Source organism: Mobula hypostoma, chromosome 1, assembly GCF_963921235.1.
Source record: "Mobula hypostoma chromosome 1, sMobHyp1.1, whole genome shotgun sequence".
In the NCBI taxonomy this organism is placed as follows: Eukaryota; Metazoa; Chordata; class Chondrichthyes; order Myliobatiformes; family Myliobatidae; genus Mobula; species Mobula hypostoma.
The window spans coordinates 125,299,491-125,320,774 of record NC_086097.1 but is presented as its reverse complement, the minus strand read 5'-3'; the positions used below and the strand labels follow the sequence as shown (position 1 = coordinate 125,320,774).

Genomic DNA, 21,284 nt, shown 5'->3' with positions numbered 1-21,284 from the left:
CACAAATTCTGCCCCATCTAAAACCTCTTGCACTCAGAAGGCCTCAATTTGTATCAGGAAAGTTAAAGTCTCCCATGACAACAACCCTATTGCTTTTGCACCTTTCCTTAATCTGCCTGCATATCTGTTCCTCAATGTCCTGGTGGCTATTGGGAGGGGGAAGGGGGTATCTGTAGTGTAATCTCAGAGTGATTGCACTCTTCTTATTTTTGAGTTCTACCCATAAAGACTCAGTGAATGAGTCTTCCATTATGTCTGCTCTGAGTGCAGGTGTGATATTGTCCCTGATTAGTAGTGCAATTCCCTCATCTCTTTTTTACCTCCCTCTCTATCATTTCTAAAACATTGAAACGCACCCATTCCTGCCCCTCTGTCAACCAAGTCTCAGTAACGGCCACGACATCATAGTTCCATGTACTGATCCCTGCTCTAGGCTCATTACCTTGACCCAAAATACTCCTAGCATTAAAATGCACACACTTCAGGCTGCAATGAAGTACTCTGACAGGTTGGTCAAGGTTAAAATCAACTCCTGTCTAAGCAAGGACTTGGGCCTGATGCAATTTGCCAACTGCCACAATAAGTCTACAATGGCTGCCACCTCACTGGCTCTTCATTCAGTCACCTCAACACTAGTAATTCCTAAATCGGGCTGCTGTTTATTGATTTCAGCTCAGTTTCCAACACAATCATACCCTCAGTTCTAATCAACAAGCTCCAAAACCTGTTTCTCTGTGCCTCCTTCTGCAACTCTATCTTTGACTTCCTCATCGGGAGACCACAGTCAGCGCAGATTGGAAATAACATCTCCTAGCTGACAATCAACTTTGGCGCATCTCAAGGATGCGTGCTTAGCCCATTGCTCTACTCTCTCTACACAAACGACTGTGTGGCTAGGCACAGCTCAAACACCATCTATAAATTTACCAATGGTTGAAGAATTTCAGATGGTGACGAGGAGACATACAGGATCAGCTGGTTGAGTGGTATCGCAAACTCAACCTTGCACTCATCTTCAGTAAGACCAAGGAATTGATTGTGGACTTCAGGAAGGGGAAGTCGAGGGAACACACACTAGTCCTCATCGAGGGATCAGCAGTGGAAAGGGTGAGCAGTTAGAAGCTCCTGGGAGTCAACATCTCTGAAGATCTATCCTGGGCCCAACATATTGATGCAATTACAAAAAGGCACGACAGTGGCTATATTTCATTAGGAGTTTGAGGGGACTTGGTATGTTGGTAATGACATGCGTAAATTTCTACAGAGGTACCATGGAGAACATCCTAACTAGTTACATCACCATCTGGTATGGAGGGACCATTGCAAGGATCTCAGGAAAAGCTGCAAAAGGTTGTAATCCCAGTCATCTCCGTCATGGGTACAAGCCTGCTCAGCATTCAGGACACTTGCAAAAGGTGATGCCTCAAAAAGGCACCATCTGTTACTTAAGACCCCTATCACTCAGGACGTGCCCTCCTCTCATTGCTTCCATCAAAGAGGAGCCTGAGGACACACATTCATTGCTTCAGGAACAGCTTCTTCCCCTCTGCCATCAGATTTATGAATGGACAATGAATCCTTGAACACAACCTCACTCCATACTTTTTTTCCTCTTTTTGCACAATAATTTAATTATATATATTTATATGTACAGTTCCTCGCCTCTCATTCATCTGTACTATCATCCTATTCCTGCCCTGACTACCATGTGGCACTGGGAATAATCCAGAGATTTCCACCTTGGAGGACCTGCTCTTCAACCTTTTTCCCAACTCCCTAAACTCATGTGTAGGACCTCTTCTCCCTTTCTTCTTATGTCATTGGTGCCAATGTGCACCATGTCCTGTGGCTGCTCACCTTCCCCCTTGAGAATACTCTGCAACCACTCTTGAGATATCCTTGACTCTAGCACCTGGGAGGTAACACACCATCCTGGCATCTCTTTCACAGCCACAGAATCTCCTGCCCTTCCCTCTAACTGGCAACTCTCCTATCACTATCACTCTACCTGAATTTACCCTTCCCTGTGATTGGCCTGGCTGCTGTGGTTGTCACCTGATATGTTACTTCTCCCAGCAGTATCCAAAGGGCCATACTTGTTGCTGAGGTGAATGGACATGGGGGAACTCTATTCTAATTGCTTATTCTCCTTACTTCTCCTGGTGGTCACCTATCCACTATCTGAAGCCTGCAGTCTGGGTGTGACCACTTTAGTAAAAGTCTCACCTACGAGGTTTTCAGCTACCCATGTGGTCTTGAGTACATCCAGCTCCAGCTCTAGTTCCTTGACCTTGTCAGTCAGGAGCTGAAGTTGTGTGCACTTCCTGCAGATGTAGTCATCAAGGAGACTGCTAGGTACCCTGCAATCCCACATCTCACAGGAGGAGCATTCTACTACCTTAACCATCCTGCCTACACTTGGTAGGGAGTTGTCTATCTAAAGTGTGCAAGTCATCCCTGCAGTTTCTGCCAGGTCTGAGCAATAGCACCCTGTGTCAGAGACTATTATGTTTGAAAGGGCTGATTGAAAGAGCCAGATTTGCTAATAATACTGTATGTACCTGACAAAGTTTCTTCCTGCAGTAACCTTTCATGCCAGTTCAACTATGACTGTATCCTAGCAACATGAAATGTCATAGCAAATTTAATTGTAACTCTCAGTCAAGCAGATAACAAGTGTATGCAGAGATAGAGCAAAGGCTTAAAAGTTAAGCCTATGTCGAGGACTGGATAGAAATGCTTAAGTAATTTTTTTTGTCATATTTTGAACAGATATACTGTGTTTTCTGTATTCGGGAGTGGTGCTGCAACCTATTTTTGCTTCTTTCTAAAGTTAAATATGAACAGAGAGAGACCACTACCTATCCATTTACCAGGGGAATGCGAAGTCAGTGGCATTTATCCATCGCTATCAAAACACAATCCCTTCCCCTAATGAGCTAAATGGAAGTGAACATAAGAGACCAGCTATTGACAATAGGGAACTCTATGAGTAAGGCAACAACTCTGATGCCTGCAAAGTGGGATATGGCCACTTGAGGCTTTCAGAAATTTTACGTGCCAATTCAGCTTCGAATCCTGACCTACTGCAGAGTCTGGAGGATTTAACCCACTAATCCCGATAATCACGCTCTCCTTCCACGGCTCCAGCAGATTCTACAGATCTTAGCTCTTTGTGGAAATACAGACTGCATTTGTGCTTTGTATGGGCTAGACATTCATGTACATGAGCAAGGGCTCAAAGTAATCCAGATCACTCAGTACTCTACCTCAAAAAGACCGAATGCTCACTGAACACAGCAACAAAAAGCAGGCTTAATAACATATGTTTAGCATACATTTTAGCAGGTCCCTTGACAAAGTGCTGCATGGAAGACTGATCAAGAAGGCTCAGTCACTTGGCGTGCAGGATGAGGTAGTAAACTGCGTTTAACATTGACTTAGCAGGAGAAGCCAGAGAGTGATAGCAGATGGTTGCCTCTCTGACTGCATGTCTCTTGACTCCTGGTGTGTGGCATGGATTGGTGGTGGTTATTTCAATGATCTGGATGATAATGTGGTAAAGTAGATCAGCAAATTTGCAAATGACACCAAGACTGGGGGAATAATAGACAGTGAGAAAGGCTACCAAAGCTTGCAGCGGGATCTGGAACAGCTGGAAAAATGGTCTGAGATGGAACTTAATACAGACCAGTGTGAGGTGTTGCACTTTGGGAGGACAAACCAAGGCAGGACTGACACAGTGAACAGTAGGGCACTGAGGAGTGTGGTAGAACACAGGGATCTGGGAATACAGATGCATAATTCCTTGAAAGTGGTGTCACAGGTAGATAGGGTTGTAAAGAGAACTTTTGGCCTATTAGCTTTTATAAATCAGCGTACTGGGTTGGAATGTTTTATTGAAATTGAATAAGACTTTGATCAGGCCTAATTTGGAGTACTGTGTGCATTTCTGGTCACCTGCCTACAGGGAAGATATCAACAAGATTGAAAGAGTACAGAGAAAATTGACAAGAACGTTGCTGGGACTTGAGGACCTGAATTACAGGGAAAGGTTCAATAGGTTCGGGTTTGATTCCTGAAGAATAGGAGAATGAGGGGAGATTTGACAGAGGTATACAAAATTATGAGGGGTATAGAAAGGGTAAATGCAAGCAGAACTTTTTCCACTGAGGTTGAGTGAGACTAGAACTAGAGGTCATAGATTAAGAGTGAAAAGTGAAATGTTTAAAGAGAACCTGAGGTGAAAGTTCTTCACTCAGAGGGTGGTGCGAGTGTGGAACAAGCAGCCAGTGGAAATGGTGGACATGCGTTGGATTGCCTCATTTTAGAGAGGTTTGGATAAGTATATACATAGATGGGAAGGGTATGGAGGGCTTGATCCAGGTGTGGGTTGACAGGACTAGGCAAAATAACAGTTCGGCATAGACTAGATGGGCTGTAGGGCCTGTTTCTGTGCTGTATTGTCCTAAAACTCTATCTAATTATCTACAAAAACTTCCTTAGGAGTCAGTGTCTAAAACTTTGACAAACTTCTATAGATGTGTAGTGGCGAGCGTATTGACTGGTATGGAAACACCAATGCCTTTGAACAGAAAATCCTACAAAAGGTAGTGGATTCATCCCAGTACATCACAGGTAAAGCCCTCCCAACCACTGAGCACATCTACATGAAACACTGTCATAAGAAAGCAGCATCCATCATCAGAGATCCCCACCACCCAGGCCATGCTCTCTTTTCACTGTTGCCATCAGGTAGAAAGTACAAGAGCCTCAGAACTCACACCACCAGGTTCAAGAACAGCTCCTACCCCTCAACCATCAGTCCGTTGATTAAAGGGGATAACTGTACTCACTTACCCCATCATTAAAACGTTCCTACGACCAATGATCTCACTTTAAGGACTCTTTATCTTATTTTCTCATGTTCTCATTATTTATTGCTATTCATTTATATTTATCAGTCTGTTGTTTTCTGCACTCTGGTTGATCTTTCATTGATCTTGTTTTAGTTACTATTTCTATAGGTTTGCTGAGTATGTCCACAGAAATATGAACCTCAGGGCTGTATATGATGATATATCTCTACTTTGATAATAAGATTTACTTTGAACTTTGAATCCCAAGCATTAAAATGTTATGTGTCAGCTCTAAACAAAATATTGCCTATTCTGACCAAAGCATAGTATGTCATTTAAAACTATTTCTGGCAGCAGCAGCAGCAGACATATTGTCTGTTTGCAATGCCAACACCCCAGATTGTGACTATTTTCTCTCCAATACATAGTCTTCTAATTTTCTTAATGGATTCATATTCCCAATACATCCTAACTGTCTTTTGTCAAAAATTAAAACTGAAAGAGGGATGAAGGCTGATTTATAGTTCTGTGTAGGCTCTACACCGTAGCCTATGCAAGTGGCCCACGCCGTTGTGAGCACTTATACTTGTGCATTGGTGTGTCTGCGTCACTCTGCAATTCACCGCCAGAACACTAGTTGGTGGTGGGGTTTCTATGCCACTGTGTCGAGTTTCCTTGTGTACTTCAAACAATGACAACTGAAACTGAGCGCATCATGTTGGTGTTGGAGCTAATAAATGTTGAACAAGAATTACATTTATTGAAATTACTGCAATGCAGAAAAGAAAGAAGGTGCTGGAGGAGATGGTGTGTACGACCACTGAACGGATTGAGGCAGGAGGAGGGTGAATTTTCTGTGCTTGTCCGGCCACTGAGAGACATGGGCGAGGAAATGCATTTCAAATATTTTCGGATGTCGGCAGGTAGATTTGACGATTTGACGAGAAGAAGCAACCGGAAATGCATAGGAGGAAATGCGATGCTACCAAGCGGACCAATCACAGTTGTTGCAGTCTGTGTCGTTGCAACGCGTAGTTACATTTCTGGGGAGGTGCGAGTCAGGCTACGGCGTAGGGCACGCGGCTACGTTGTACCTACGGCGTAGATTCGACGCAGAAGGATAAATTGGCCTTAAGGATAAGGAAGTCCCTTCCCAAGCCTCCCCTTCAACTTTTATCTGTTTAAGACAGCCTTCCCATTTATAAATGAACATGTTACAGTTGACTGATCCAATGATAGCTTACAGTTACATTCTAAAGGGATCACAACGTGCTAATACTGGCAAAATACACAAAGTAAGTCGAAATACTTGTACAATCCTATCCAATTGCATCAACACGTTTCTCCAAACAGCTCCCATTATGCTGCTGAAGCACAATTCGTCTGTTAACACAATACTTCTCAGGCAGAGCTTTGGCAGCCTAAGGAAATACCCATTCAAAAGGATTTTGTATTCTTATTTGGGGTCTTGTTGCTAGATTAATTGCTTCTGTATGCCTTTTAGGGGTGGCATGGCAGCATGGTGGTTAGTGTACTGCTATCACAGGGCCAGTAACTGGGGTTCAGTTCTTGCCGCTGTCTGCAAGGAATTTGCATGTTCTCTCCGTGACCATGTGGGTTTCCTCTGGGCGCTCTGGTTTCCTCCCACATTCCAAAGATGTACAGGTTAGTGGGTTAATTGGTCACATGGGGGTAATTGGTCGGCATGGGCTTGTTGGGCTAGAAGGGCCTGTTACCGTGCTGTGTCTCTAAATTTAAAATTAATTACATTTAACTACTGGTTCTAGGTGAAGACACTGGTTGAGTCAATAAGGACAAGTAACACACATGGGTTGTAGGAAAAAACCCGCAAAGTTTGCAGATGCTGGAAACCCAGAGTAATGTATGCAAAATGTCGCAGAAAATCAGTGGGTCAGGCAGCTTCTATGGAGAGGAATAAACAGTCGACATTTCGGTTTGAGACCCTTCATGAATACTGGAAAGGAACGAGGTCCAACCCAGAATAAAAAGATGAGGGGAGTGAAAGGAACACAAACTGGCAGGTGACAGGTGAAGCCAGGTAAGTAGGTGGGAAGGAGGATGAAGTGAGATGCCGGGAGGTGATAGGTGGAAAAAGCAAAGGGCTGAAGGAGGAGGAATTTGGTTTGTAGAATTGGTGGTTGCTAGGAAATAGGCATCCAATTCTCCATTCATTACGTTGGTAAAAAGAAATTCCTCACCTTAGCTTCCTCGTTCACGTCCCAGGTGAAAGAGATGGCATTGTAGGCAATTTCTTCAATGTTTCCAATGGTGTTGAAGCTCTCTTTGTAATCAGCTAACATGGGGGAGATAGAAAGAGACAAAGAGCAATGTGGTGTGAAAAGCCAGCAGTATCAGTTCAGCTCATAGATAAAGAGTCATCACCTGGACTGGGTACAAGGAAATGGTGTTGGATTCGAGTGTAGGATTGCTAATTTTCATGCAATTTAACTTTCCTAAGTTTCAATTTCAAGTTTATTGTCATTCTACCACATAAATGTGCACTGCCAAAAGAAACAATGTTAGTTCAGACCAAGGCGCACAACACAGTACATATAACTCACACACAACACATTAAGTAATATTACCACTAATTAATTAACAAATAATAAAATATATTTCAGAAGATTGACCATAGGCATAAGGTGCATTTATGACACAAGTTAAAAAGTAAACAGTACAATGTTACTGGGGATTTGTAAGCGATGAGACCTAGGCGGTGGCAGGGAGTTCAGTAGACGCCCACGCTAACAATCCTTGTCCTAATGCTACAGTACCTCCTGCCTGATGGTAGGGGTGGGGTCAAATAAATTGTGGTTTGGATGGCAGGAATCCTGGACAAAGATCCTTGCTTGCTTGTGTTTATATATAATCATCTACACTCAGTGTCCACTTTATCAGGTGGACCTGCTCATTAATGCAAATATCTAATCAGCCAATCATGTGGCAGCAACTCTGTGCATAAAAGCATGCAGACATGGTCAAGAGGTTCAGATCAAACACCAGAATGGGGGATGATGCAAAGAATGGGGAAAAAAAACATCCAGTGAGCAGCAGTCCTGTGGGCAAAAAAAAATATAGTTAATGAGAGAGGTCAGAGGAGAATGGCTAAACTGGTACAAGTTGACAGGAATGTGACAGTAACTCAAATAACCACATGTTAGAACAGTGGTGTGCAGAAGAGCATTTCTGATGGCACAATGCATTGAACCATGAAGTGGTTAGGCTACAGCAGCAGAAGATCACACCAGGTTCCACTCTTGTATCTAATAAAGTGGCCACTGAGAGTATATGTTCTAGGGCCCTCTCACTCTCAGTTTAAGACACACACTCAGCGTTTTAGGAACAACTTCTTCACCTTCACCATTAGATGCTGAACAGACAATGAACCAACCCGTGAACACTACCACACTATTTTTGCACTACTTATTTAATTTAATTTTTAATACACATTCTTTATTGTAATTTATAGTATTTTTATGTATTGCACTGTGCTGCAGAACAATAACTGTCACAACATACATTAATGGTGTTAAACCTGATTCTGATTCTTATTCTGGCTATTCACTGTTCCCCTCCCATCAATTCCAAACCCATATCCAACCCTCCCTACAGCAACAACTCCATTTCTACCCTGTCCTCTGTAAATCGTGCTGACATCCTCTTTTCCACCATCCAAATGAGCTGCTTGTTCCAACCCTCGCCCCAGCTTTTAGTCTTCAATGATTTTGGCACCCCTCCCCCCCCCCATAGAGAGTCTGCACCCAAAGCCTCGTTTATGTATTGACATTCTGACAGCTTATATTTGAAGAATGAACTCTTCTTGGGCTTCCAGCCGGGTACAAATATCAATTTTACTGACATGTCAATGACAAACTCTGCCATCTTCCTCAGGGATGATGCCTGGGCACGTCTAGTCCAGTGGTATATATCCGCCCATCGTCCGTCCCTCCTGATTGGTTAGTCATCCAATCAAGTTTCCACTGTCCCACCTAGTTTATAATTGAATTCCAGCTCTTAGTTAGAGTGAAACTATCATCTTTGTTAAAATTCTTATTCTCCAGTCTTATTTCGACGACTTCCTTCAACAGGCAGTCCCAAAAGCCATTGGTGCAGCACGGTAGTTTTGTTCAGTTGAAGCCAATCTGATGGCCATTGCGACTGCAATGTTCTGCTACTATTGATTTCTCCCGGTAACCCAAATGGATACACCTTCTGTGCTCCTTGATGCGGGTTTCCACCATGCACCCCATTTGGCTGATGTACGCTGCTCCACATCCACAGAGAATCATGTAAATGCCAGCCATCTTCAGTCCCCGGTCATCTTTGACCTGTATAAGCTAGGATTTGAGCTTTCTTACGGGTTTGTGGATGGTTTCTTCAGGATCCTGGGCAAGCCTCCCAGAAACCGTGGAAATATAGGGAAGACAGGCAGTGGTTTTTCCATCTGGCCTTTTAAGGGCCCGATTGATTTCTTTCACCTAGTAGCCATTCTGTAGGAACGTCAAAGTCAACTTGTGTGGCTATTTTTTGGCTTAAGTTTGTTTCATGATGGTACAGAAGCATTGATATGACCCAAAAGGTTCAGAACAGAGCTGATCTTTGTGTGGATGGGAGTCAGGCAAGATGTGTATGGCCAAAACACCTTTCTCTATCTTGCTCCCTGCAGTACAACGCCTCATTTCCAATCCATTCCCAGCTGGAGTACAGGTAGTTGGTAGGGTCAGGTTAGAAACTGTTTAAGCTGCACTCAGTGGCCACTTTATTAGGTACTTTTTGTCTCTAATAGAGTAGTCACTGAGTACTGTATATTTTTGTGGTCTTCTGCTACTGTAGCCCAATGTTCAATGTGTTGTGTATCCAGAGATGCTCTTCTGCACTCCACTGTAATAACACTTGGTTATTGAGTTATTGTTGCCTTCCTGTCAGCTTGAACCTGTCTGGCCCTTCTCCTCTGACCTCTCTCATTAACAAGGTACTTTTGCCCACAGAACTGGCACTCAGTAGATTTTTTTTTGGTTGTTTTTGGCACCATTCTCTGTAAACTCTAGGGATTGCTGTGCATGAAAATCACAGGAAATCAGCAGTTTCTGAGATACTCAACCCACTCCATATGGGACCAACTATCATTCCACAGTCAAAGTCACTTAGATCACATTTCTTCCCCATTCTGATGTTTGGTCTGAAGAACAACCAAACCTCTCAACCATGTCTGCATGTCTGTCTGTATTGAGTTGCTGCCACATGATTGGCTGATTAGATATTTGCATTAACAATCAGATGTACAGGTGTACCTAATAATACCTAATACTGACTGTAGGTAAGTAATTTTACACACCTCACTGGTCTCCCAGTTCTTCAGCTGCCCAGCACTACTTTCATTTATTTAATTTGAAGCAAATCGATGCATCTCACTGTATGTTTCGAAATACATGCTACAAGTAAAGCTAGTGTTTAAAGCTAATTTTAAAAAAATTGCTGTTCCAGAAGTGTCCATTCCCTGGGATCCCGGGGATGATACTCTACAAAACCCCTAAAGCAGTATTACATGGGGAATAATCTGATCACGTCTGATCCGGGTGCTGAAACAACATCCAGGAATACAGTGTGCATTTTCGGAGTGACACAAAACAAGAGAGAAGTGCTGATTATTATAAACAGCAGAGATTCTGAAGATGCTGGAAATCTTGAGCAACACACACAACTTGCTGGAGGAACTCAGCAAGGAGCTTGAAGTTGCCGAACATTTCTACAGCATTCAATAAATATCGTGGATTTCTTTTCACTGTTGGGTCTAAACCTTGGAACTCCATGGGCCAACAGTACAGTGGGGATCACCCTTGTGAAAGGGGGAAGCTCACCAATACTGTCTCAACTGAGAGTCAGACAATAGATATTTTCCTCATTAGCAATGCCACATTCCAAAGAATGATGAAAATAATTACTTTCATGGAGGGAAGGGGAATTTTAGAAGTGATTCTGTAGGCAAAATTATTTAACCATTCAGGATGAATAAATAAATATACCAAACTCTGGCATCTAATCTATTCAAAGGGGAGAAAAAATGCTGAATGGCAAACACAAGAGATTGTGCAGATGCAGGACATCCAGTGTAACACACACAAAATGCTGGAGGAACTCAGCAGGTTTACACCGCTCCATTGATGCCGCCTGACCTGCTGAATTCCTCTGGCATTTTGTGTGTTCACGTGCTGGCAATCTTGGTCTCTGATCACATGTTATTCGAGAAATTACCATAGGACAATGTGTGACTGCTTAATCACATTGAAGATTGAACATTCTTAGCAGAGAAAGGAAGAGAAGTTACAAAGTTAAGGAGGTGAGAATAAACTGCAGAATAGTTAAATTGATGAGCAGGGAGCAGGGAGCAGGTTTTAAAGAACAAAGTATTCTTGATTAAAGCTGTCCCCATCACTGAGCGCTTATACAAGAAGCAGCATCCAGCATCGAGGACCCCCATCATCCAGGCCTCGCTCTTTTCACACAGCTGCCATCAGGAAGGAAGTGCAGGAGCCTTACGTCTCCCACCACCAGGTTCAGGGACAGTTATTACCCCTCAACCATCAGGCTCCTGAACCAGCAAGGATAACTTCACTCTCTCAACTGACTCTACAATCTTCAGGCTCACTAGTTTTTCATAAATTCTATTGCACTGTATTTCTTTATTTTCCTGTAAATGTCTGCAAGAATATATATCTCAAGGTAGTATATGGTTGACATAGGCACTTTGATATTAAATTTACTTTGAACTTTGATTCTAAATGTTGCAGATTACCTGGCAATACCCCAATTTATTATGTGAGTAACTCAAGACAATGATTTGTTACTTTTTAATTACACTCCCTCTGCATCGTCATTAGACCATATATCTCAACAGTAGCACTGTTTATTTAACATCATGTAAACCCACAGAGCCGCAATACTGAAACTGAGAGAATTCATCATGCATTACAAAATCACAGGAGGTAGATCATTCCCCCCCACTTCAATCCAAAAATACATTGTATGCGTTGATCATAGGCTTCAGAAATTCTTGAATCTGTACTAATTTGTAATTTTAACCTTTGTCACTGTATCCCACTTAAGCAATTTCTTGAAACAACTTTCTCCTCGCTACTTACTACTTTAAAAACATCTCTGAGGGCCAAATCCTTCTTATGCAGTAACGTGCCTTTCTCATTTTTATTTAGAGATACAGCAGAGTAACAGGCCCTTCCGGCCTAACAAGCCTGTGCTGCCCTATTACACCCATGAGACTAATTGGCCGACTAACACCTACGTCTTTGGGAGGTGGGAGGAAACCGAAGCACCTGAGAAAACCCACGCGGTGAACATACAAACTCCCTATAGACAGTAGCGGGAATTTAACCTGGGTCGCTGGCACTGTAACAGCTGTAATAAGGGCTACTGTGATGCCCCTTATATAATGGAAGGATATTGTCAACATGAATACACCAAGCAGCCCCTGTTTTCACTCTTGCCATTTTAATACTGTTCATTGACAATTTATATTGTCCATGTTTAATCTTTGTAAACTATGGCCTGCCATTGCTGTGCTGACTTAAATCCTGAGCTCAACTCATTTTGGAAACCCAATATTGAACATGCTGCATCTACCTCTGTGACTAATATACCTTGGCATTATAGTAGCAAGTCGCATTCTATTGAAGCCTAGCCTATGAGAGAGATATGGTAGTGTAGCCTAAATGCTAGAAACCGCAATGAGCAATACAGTCTTACTGCTTATTTCTTGCCAACTAACAGTGACAAAGATCACTGCTTTTTGAAGAGAAACACATGCTACTGACACAATTTAAAAACTATTCGCTCTAAACACAGTTTAGTGTCTGACGACCACACAAGTACACATGACTGATGATAGTTGGAAGATGTTCGGCAAGTCTCCTGTCTCAATTAAGTGGCAGAATGTCCCAAATAAACAAAGGGAGTCCCGGCTCTTTCCTTGATTAGTTTTTGTTCTTTAAGAAACATCCCAAATAAGCGGCTGCTCTGATTAACCGAGTACCTGTGTACTTGTGTATATACAGTATGTAAACAACAAATTTCACAACGTACAGAATGTCAGATTCTGATTTCGAACAGATCCAAGAGGTTTAACGACCTACTGCTGGTTCAGCTTCTCATATGCTCCAGGAGCAAAATACTTTGGATTCCAGAAGCTGGTGATAAATGAAATGAAAGAGAAGATCGGTAGCTCGGGTTGGCTGCTTGTTTGTAGGATTGTTTACCGAGGCTGGAGGTTAGGTCGCAAACATTTTATTACCAGTCGAGGTGATATCACCAGTACATAATTGAATGCTATTTCAGCAGAGTGTCCGCGCTTGTATTGGTCTGATTTGTCGTTCCGATTGGTTGGCTGTCACTCTGGCCTCTAGTCTCTACTGGGTCCCAGCTGAGTGATCTTCATTGGGCCCATAACAGTCATTGTGAGCGTTGGTTCCTCGGGCGTCTGCAGCTCACTCCTTGGCCCTGACTCCGCAGAAACATAGGTTTGTAAATTGCACCCATGTCAGTATGCTTGCTAACAGAGTCTTCCATTGAGAACCAAGCTTCTAAGAAATCCCTTAATTTCTAATTTTGTTCTTCGGCCAGGATTTTTGTGTTTCCCAGATGAACTTGTGCCCTTCTTGGCCTTCATGTACCAAGATGAGCGTCAGAGGATTGTGTCTTCTTACGGCTAAGCTGATGTCCATGTCGTCTCATGGATAGTTTTCTCCCCGTCTGTCTGACTTAGTGTTTGGGGCAGACTCCACATTGGAGCTGGTATATTACATTTGTCCTCTCCAGGACCCAACAGCGACTGGTGATGAAACATTGGCGACCTAACCCTTAGGCTCGGCGAACAACCCTACAAGCAAACTGAAGATAACTGTCTAATTGCAGAGCAACTTTCACTTCTTCCGACATACCCACCCTCACCGTTAACCACGTGTTTAAGTCTTACCACTCGCTGCTGCTGCAAACTTTCACAAACAGCGACAGGATAATGATTCAACGACAATGCAGGAATACCCCTGTGCTTTTTTCAAAAGCAAGATAAAAGTTTTACTTTGACCTGATAAGTTTGTTTAAACTGTCACTGTCAATGGCAGCTTCCTACACTGCCTTGAAAAGTCAAGAAATGCACGTTACACCTCTGATGTTCACTACTAAAATGACGTTATATTGTTGTCTATTTCAGCAGCCCTTCATCACTGCTTGGTAATGCAGAGCTGAATGAAACATTAGCTGAAAAGTACACACTTTATTCCTTACATATCGCTTATCCTCACTTATCGTCTTAAATATTCCTTTAATATTGTCTTTCAAAACCACACTGGAATAATTGGAAACCTTTTCAGAGATATACACTCAGTGGCCACTTTATTAGCTACATCCTGTATCTAAAGAGTGGCCATTGAGCCTATGTTCATGGTCTTCTGCTCCTGTAGCTGCAGGTTCTATGTGTCGTGCATTCTCCTCACTAACAAGGCTTTGTTAATGAAGACAATGCACAACACATAGAACCACAGAACTGCCGCTCACTGGATGTTGTTTTGTTTTTCCACACCATTTTCTGAGATGCTTCAACCAACCTGTCTGGCGCCAATAATCATTCCCTGGTCAAAGTCACTTAGATCACATTTCTTTCTCATTCTGATGTTTGGTCTGAACAACAACTGAACCTCTTGACCATGCCTGCATGCTTTTATGCATTGAGCTGTTGTCACATGATTGGCTGATTAGATATTTGCATTAATGAGCATATGTACCTGATAAAGTGGTCCATGCACGATAACAGGTCCTTCTAGCCCAATGAACCTGTGATGCCCACATGCCCATATATGACCAATTAACCTACTAACCTGCACGCCTACGAACAAGGGAGGAAACCAGACCACCCAGAAGAAACTCACATGGTCACGGGGAGAACATACAAACTCCTTACGGACAATGACAGTAATTGAACCCAGGTTACTGGTGCTGTAAAGCAATACGCTAACCACTACGTTAACAGGCCACACATCATAATCTCAGTGGCGTTAACTCTGCTGGCATTTTAAAACTCTAAGTGTCTGGCCATATAACTGCAAACATTAAGACTTGTCATCTGCTTTACACAAAATATCTACAAACGTTTGTAGTAACACAGGGATCAGCTAATATATGTAGTGAATATGACTTTATTTTTGTAAGAAACAATTCTAGATTGGCCTTCATTAATTAATGCATTGAGCATAAGAGTTGGGGTGTTACATTGGTGAGGCCTAATCTGGGGTATTGTGTGCAGTTCTGGTCACCTACCTACAGGGAAGATATCAATAAGATCGAAAGAGTACAGAGAAAAATTTACAAGGGTGTTGTTGGATCTTGAGGACCCGAGTTATATGGAAAGATTGAGTAGGTTAGGACTTCATACCCTGGAGCATAAGAGAATAAGGAGAGATTTGATAGATTTGATGCAAAGTTATGAGGGATATAGATAGGGTAAATACAAGCAGATTTTTTTTCCACTGAGGTTGGGCGAAACAAGAGCTAGAGCTTATAGGTTAAGGGTGAAAGATGAAATATTTAAGGGGAACCTGAGGTGGTGTAAGTGTAAAATGAACTGCCAGCAGAAGTGCTGGACGCGGGTTTGATATCAACGTTTAAAAGGAGATTGGATAACTACATGGATGGGACAGGGTATGGAGGGCTATGGTATGGGTGCAGATTGATGGAACTAGGCAGAGTAATAGTTTGGCATGGACTAGATGGGCTGAAGGGCCTGTTTCTGTGCTGTAGTGTTCCATGACTCTAGATGCCGGCTACCGATCACCAACTGTGATGGATTTTAAACGATCAGTAATAATTAAAGCAATGAGTTACAAGTTGAATACTGTGCCAATTTATGCATAAACCAATTGGCTCTGCTCATCCCATAATAAAACTGTATTCTGAAAACAAGAGATAGTTTAATCTACACCCAGTCTCTGATATATCGTACAGCTAGTCCTACGGAACAAAAATTGAAGTCAACTAATTACAAAAATACCTGACTGAGTAAATACAGTCAGGAAGGTGTAACCATAAAATCAATTTAAAATAAGAAAAATGGAAACCTCTGGCAGTGACCTGAACCAAATTAGCCATGGTTGAATGAGCCTATGATCAAACAAAGCAGCCTGTCCCTGGATAACAGTATGTCAGCTGAATTTAGGCCAGGAAAAGTTCAACATTTAAAGTCAATTCATCAAAGTATGCATATGTTACTATATGTAATCTTGAGATTCATTTTCTTGCAGGCATTTACAGGAAAATAAAGAAATACAATAGAACTTATTAAAAGCAATACATAGACAAAGACTGACAAAAACAATGTGCAAAGGAAGATAAATTGTGCACATCATAAACAACAATAAATAAATAATACTGAGAACATGGGGGTCGAATCCTTGAAAGTTAGTCCATAGGTCATGGAATCAATTCATCACTGAAGTGGAGTGAGGTTATCCACACAGGTTCAGGAAGTTTCAGGGTAATAGCTGGTCCTGAACCTGGTTCCATTAACCCTGGAAAAAGGCAAAGCTACTTACTAATTCCCATGGACTACAACTTCCTGAGTACATTTTCTTTGGTGTTTACTCAGTGCAACGCAAATAAAGCTTATCTGAAGCCAACCATTTGTTTTGGCTGGAAAACAAACAAACTAGATATGATCCAGCATCCAGCTCCCATATCCAGTGTGCTTTCTTCACAGCACTTCCTGCTCAGAGGCTGAACTATGTGACGGAGAGTATCTCCACTACTATGTTGGCATGAAGACAATACTGAGGTACAGACCCCTCAATGATGCACGTTTAGCCCACTGCTCTACTCTCTATGTGTTCAAAACTGTGTGACTAACCACAGCTCAAATGCCATGTGTAAATTTGCCGACATTGCAGAATCAAAAGGTGGTCAGGAGGTGTATTAGAGCAAAACACTTTGGCTGATTGAGAGGTGCTGCAACAGCAACCTAGCACTCAACATCAGCAAGATCCAACAACTGACTGTGGACTTCAGAAAGGGGAGGTTTGGAAAACATGCACCTATCCTCAGCTGAGGGGCCGCAGTGGAAAGGGTGGGCAGTTTCCAGTTCCTGGGCGACAGCATCTCAGAGGACCAACATATCGATGCAATCACAGCAAAGGCACACCAGTGGCTGTACTTCATTAGACGTTTGAGGAGACTTGCACCAAAGGTTCTAGCAAACTTCTGCAGATGTATTGCGGAGAACATTCTGACCCGTTGCATCATTGTCTGGTATGATGCCACCAATGGACTGTATCATTAGAGGCTTCAGATGGTTGTGGACTCATTTAGCTCCATCATGGGCACAAGATACCCCACCATTGAGAACAACTTCAAAAGGCCGTGCCTCAAGAAGGTGGTGTCCTACATGAAGGGCATTCACCATCTGCATTACGTCCTCTACTCATTGCCACTACCAGGGAAGAGCTACAGGAGCCTAACGACGCACTCTCAGTATTTAATGAGCAGTTTCTTCCCCTCTGCCATCAGATTTCTGAACAGTCCATGAAATAATGAACCTTGTCTCTCTATTCCTCTATTGCACTATTTATTTTTTATGGTAACTTATGGTAGTTAGTTACGACTGCATTGACCTGCTGCCACAAAACATCAAATTTCACGGCTTACTTCACTCACAATAAACCTGATTCTGAAGTTAACATTGGTTAATTGGCTCATTTTGGTTGTTACCTGCTATCTAGTGAAAATATCCATCATCACTGGGATAAAGAATTGGGGAATACCTTGAACTATATGCTCAGGAAGGAGTCAATGCCTTCAGGAGTTACAGGAGTGGTGAAAATGAATAAAACACATCCTTACTGATACTCTAAAAAGATAAATAATTCTGTGTCATTGGAATGCTCTGTCTCAAAAGGCAGTGGAGGCCAATTCTCTAGATTCTTTCAAGAAAGAGTTAGATAGAGCTCTTAAAGATAGCGGAGTCAAGGGATATGGGGAGAAGGCAGGAAAAGGGTACTGATTGTGGACGATCAGCCATGATCACAGTAGGGCTCGTAGGGCTGAATGGCCTACTCCTGCACCTATTGTCTATTGTGTTGACAATAGACTGAATCCATGACAATATGTAGATACAAGCTAATACTAAGAAATTGTCAGCAACACAGGAGATTCTGCAGATGCTGGGAATCCAGAGCAACAAATATAAAATGCTGAGGAACTCAGGCAGCATCTATGGAAGGAATATAAGCCGACATTCCAGGTTGAAATCCTACATCAGTTTGTGTTTGTGTCTAAGAAATTATCTCTGTAATTTAAATAGTAAGGAAGTGGTTAAAAGACTTGAAAACTAAAAAGGTACAGCAAGATTGCATGATGACCAGAAGCTTAGCTGAAGAGGGAGCTTTTAAACTAGAAAGGAAAGTCTTAATCCTTGTAGGAATCCCAAATCTATAGGGCAGCAGATCACCAAATGTGGGTGAAGGTCATGGAGATTTCTGTGAGATTTCCACAGATCAGGAGGATATTGTGAAACATGAGAAGTTGATACGTAAGATTGAAAGTAGTAAATCTGAACTAGAAAAAGACTGAGAACAGACTTAGGGTGGCAGGAAAGTCTATTGAGGAGAGCAATAGTAATGCCAAGGCCATAAACATTATGATTTACATACTCCAATTACTAGCAGAGAAAGTTGTGAATAACATTTCCTTAAAACAGTAATTTTCTGTGCAAAATCATTAATTTAATGCAAATTAGGAAGATGTTCTGAACAGAAAACAAGATTCAAAGCAAACAGGGTCCTCAGAATCTAAAGGCAATCCCATTCAAGTGCTGGGGAGAATACAAAATGGTGAATTCTTGAAAGTAACAAAGTTAACGTAAAATTTATTAACAAAGTACACTATATGTTGTCATATACTTCCTTGAGGTTCATTTTCTTGCAGGCATTTACAGAAAAATTGAAACAGAGTTTTCGAAAAACTTCACAACATGAACAAAGATTGAACAATAACCAATGTACAAAAGAAGACTTACTGAGTAAATAATTGTTTTAAAATACTGAAAACCTGAACTGCAGAAAGTTCTTAGAAGTGTAGGTTTGAAGAATCATTTCAGAGTTGAGGTGACTGAAGCTACCCACACTGGGTCAGGGGCCTGTGGGTTGTAACCTGGTGGTGTGGGACCTCAGCCTCCTGTACCTCCTACCCCACGAGATGTTGAACATACCACTAGCAAAATAGAGAAGTGAAAACCAGACAAAGTTCAAAGTGATTTATTATCAAAGTACATATATGTCACCATATACTACCCTGAGATGCATTTTCTTGCAGGCATTCACAGTAGAACAAAGAAAAACAACAGAATCAATGGAAAACTACAAAGGCTAACAAACAACCAATGTGCAAAAGAAGACAAACTACAAAGAAACAGATAATAATGATAAATGAATGAATAAATAAATAAATATTACTGACAACGTGAGTTATTGAGTCATTGAAAATGAGTGTATAGGTTGTGAGCAACACACATAAAAATTGCTGGTGGAACGCAGCAGGCCAGGCAGCATCTCTAGGAAGAGATACAGTCGACGTTTCGGGCCATAGGTTGTGAAATCAGTTGTGTTGAGGTGAGTGAATTTATCCACGCTGGTTCAGGAATCTGATGGTTACAGGGGTGATAAATGTTCCTGGCCATTGGTTAATCAGGGCCACCATCTATTTGGGACAACTCTTAAAGAAGAAAAACTACTCAAAAAAATAGGCGGGATTCCCTTCTTTTATTTGGGACATCATGCTGGTTAATTGGGACAGAAGTCTATTGCCAGACAGTTTCTAACTAGCGCCAGTCACGTGCACCTGTATGACCATTAGACACTACACCATGCTTAGAGTGAATAGTTTTTAAACAGCATCATTTGTGTGTGCTTGTGTTCAAACAGTAATTAATTTTGTTACTGATAGTTGATGAGAACTAAGCAGTAAGACAATTCAAAACTGTTTTGCTCACTGTGGTTTGAAGCTTTCAGGCTTGGAGATGCCAGAAACAGCCGGGAGTGAAAATGAAATGATTTCACTACTTCAACAAGTTAGGAACTACGAAGGATTTGAAGGTATTGATAACCATCTTGAAATTTATAATGTAAATTAAAATTGGGAGGATGAAATTGTCAAAAGCATTATATGAAGGCAGTCCATTATCTGCACTAGGTGTCTGTGCTGATTTTGCTCATTTACTGTCAATCAAAGGAACCCAGCACTGTGCCCTGCATGAATTCCTCTGTTGGAAATTATTAGGAACTAATACACATTTTTATAGTACTGTAGTAGTACTGGTAGTGTTCAAATTTGTTTTTAATTTCATTTAAGTACATTATTTGCTATTCAGTTAAGTGGTAATTTGTTATCTTTATACCTTTTTAAATATTTCCATGAAATTTTGGCTAATTGAAGCAGCCAGTTAATTGAGCCAAAATTTCCTGGTCCTGATGTGTCCCAGATAACCAGACTCCACAGCTGACAGAGTCATGGTGCACTGCAGCACAAAAATAGGCCCTTTGGCCCATCTTGTCTGTGCCGAACTGTTATTCTGCCTAGTCTTAGAGAACCACAGTCATCCATATACCTCCTATACACGTACTTAGCCAAACTTGTTGCAATTGAAATCATACCCACCACATCCATTGGCAGCTCGCACCACCCTCTGAGTGAAGAAGTTCCTCCTCGGGTTCCCTTTAAATATTTCACCTTTCACCCTTAACCTATGACCTTTAGTTCTAGACCCACCCAACCTCAGTGGAAAATGCCTGCTTGTGTTTATTGTATCTATACCCACCATAATTCTGCGTACTGCTGTCAAATCTTGTCTCATTCTTCTATGCTCTTAAAGTCCCAACTTATGCAACCTTTCTTATAAAGTACGTATACACTCAGTGACCACTTCATTAGGTGCACCTGCTCATTAATGCAAATATCTAATCAGTCAATCATGTGGCAGCAAGTCAATGCATAAAAGCATGCAGACGTGGTCAAGAGGTTCAGTTGTTGTTCAGACCAAACATCAGAGTGAGGAAGAAATGTTATCCAAGTGACTTTGACCATGGGATAATTGTTGGTGCCAGACTCAGTGACCTCTGAGTGTAGTACAATAATAGGCCCTTCCTGTCCAATGAGCCCACACTCTTCAACTACACCCATGTGACCGATTTACCCACTAACCAGTACGTCTTTGGGATGTGGGAGGAACCCGGAGCACCCAGAGGAAACCCACATGGTCATGGGGAGAACGTCCAATCTACTACCTACTTCCAGCAGTTTTGTTGTTTTACACACTTTTAGACTTCCAATAGGTATTGTTTTCCATCCGGGGTGTTA

General features: G+C 41.9%; 1 protein-coding gene across 4 annotated transcripts in view; it reads right to left on the bottom strand.

Annotated features, from left to right (window-relative positions):
• The window catches only part of LOC134350328 (grainyhead-like protein 2 homolog), a 172,962-nt gene that overhangs the window by 44,597 nt on the left and 107,081 nt on the right, over positions 1-21,284 (bottom strand). For all 4 annotated transcript variants that reach the window (XM_063055387.1, XM_063055394.1, XM_063055403.1 and 1 more), the window contains one exon: positions 7,079-7,173. In XM_063055387.1, coding sequence (XP_062911457.1) covers positions 7,079-7,173 — 95 coding nt within the window. The remainder of the gene's footprint in view (positions 1-7,078; positions 7,174-21,284) is intronic.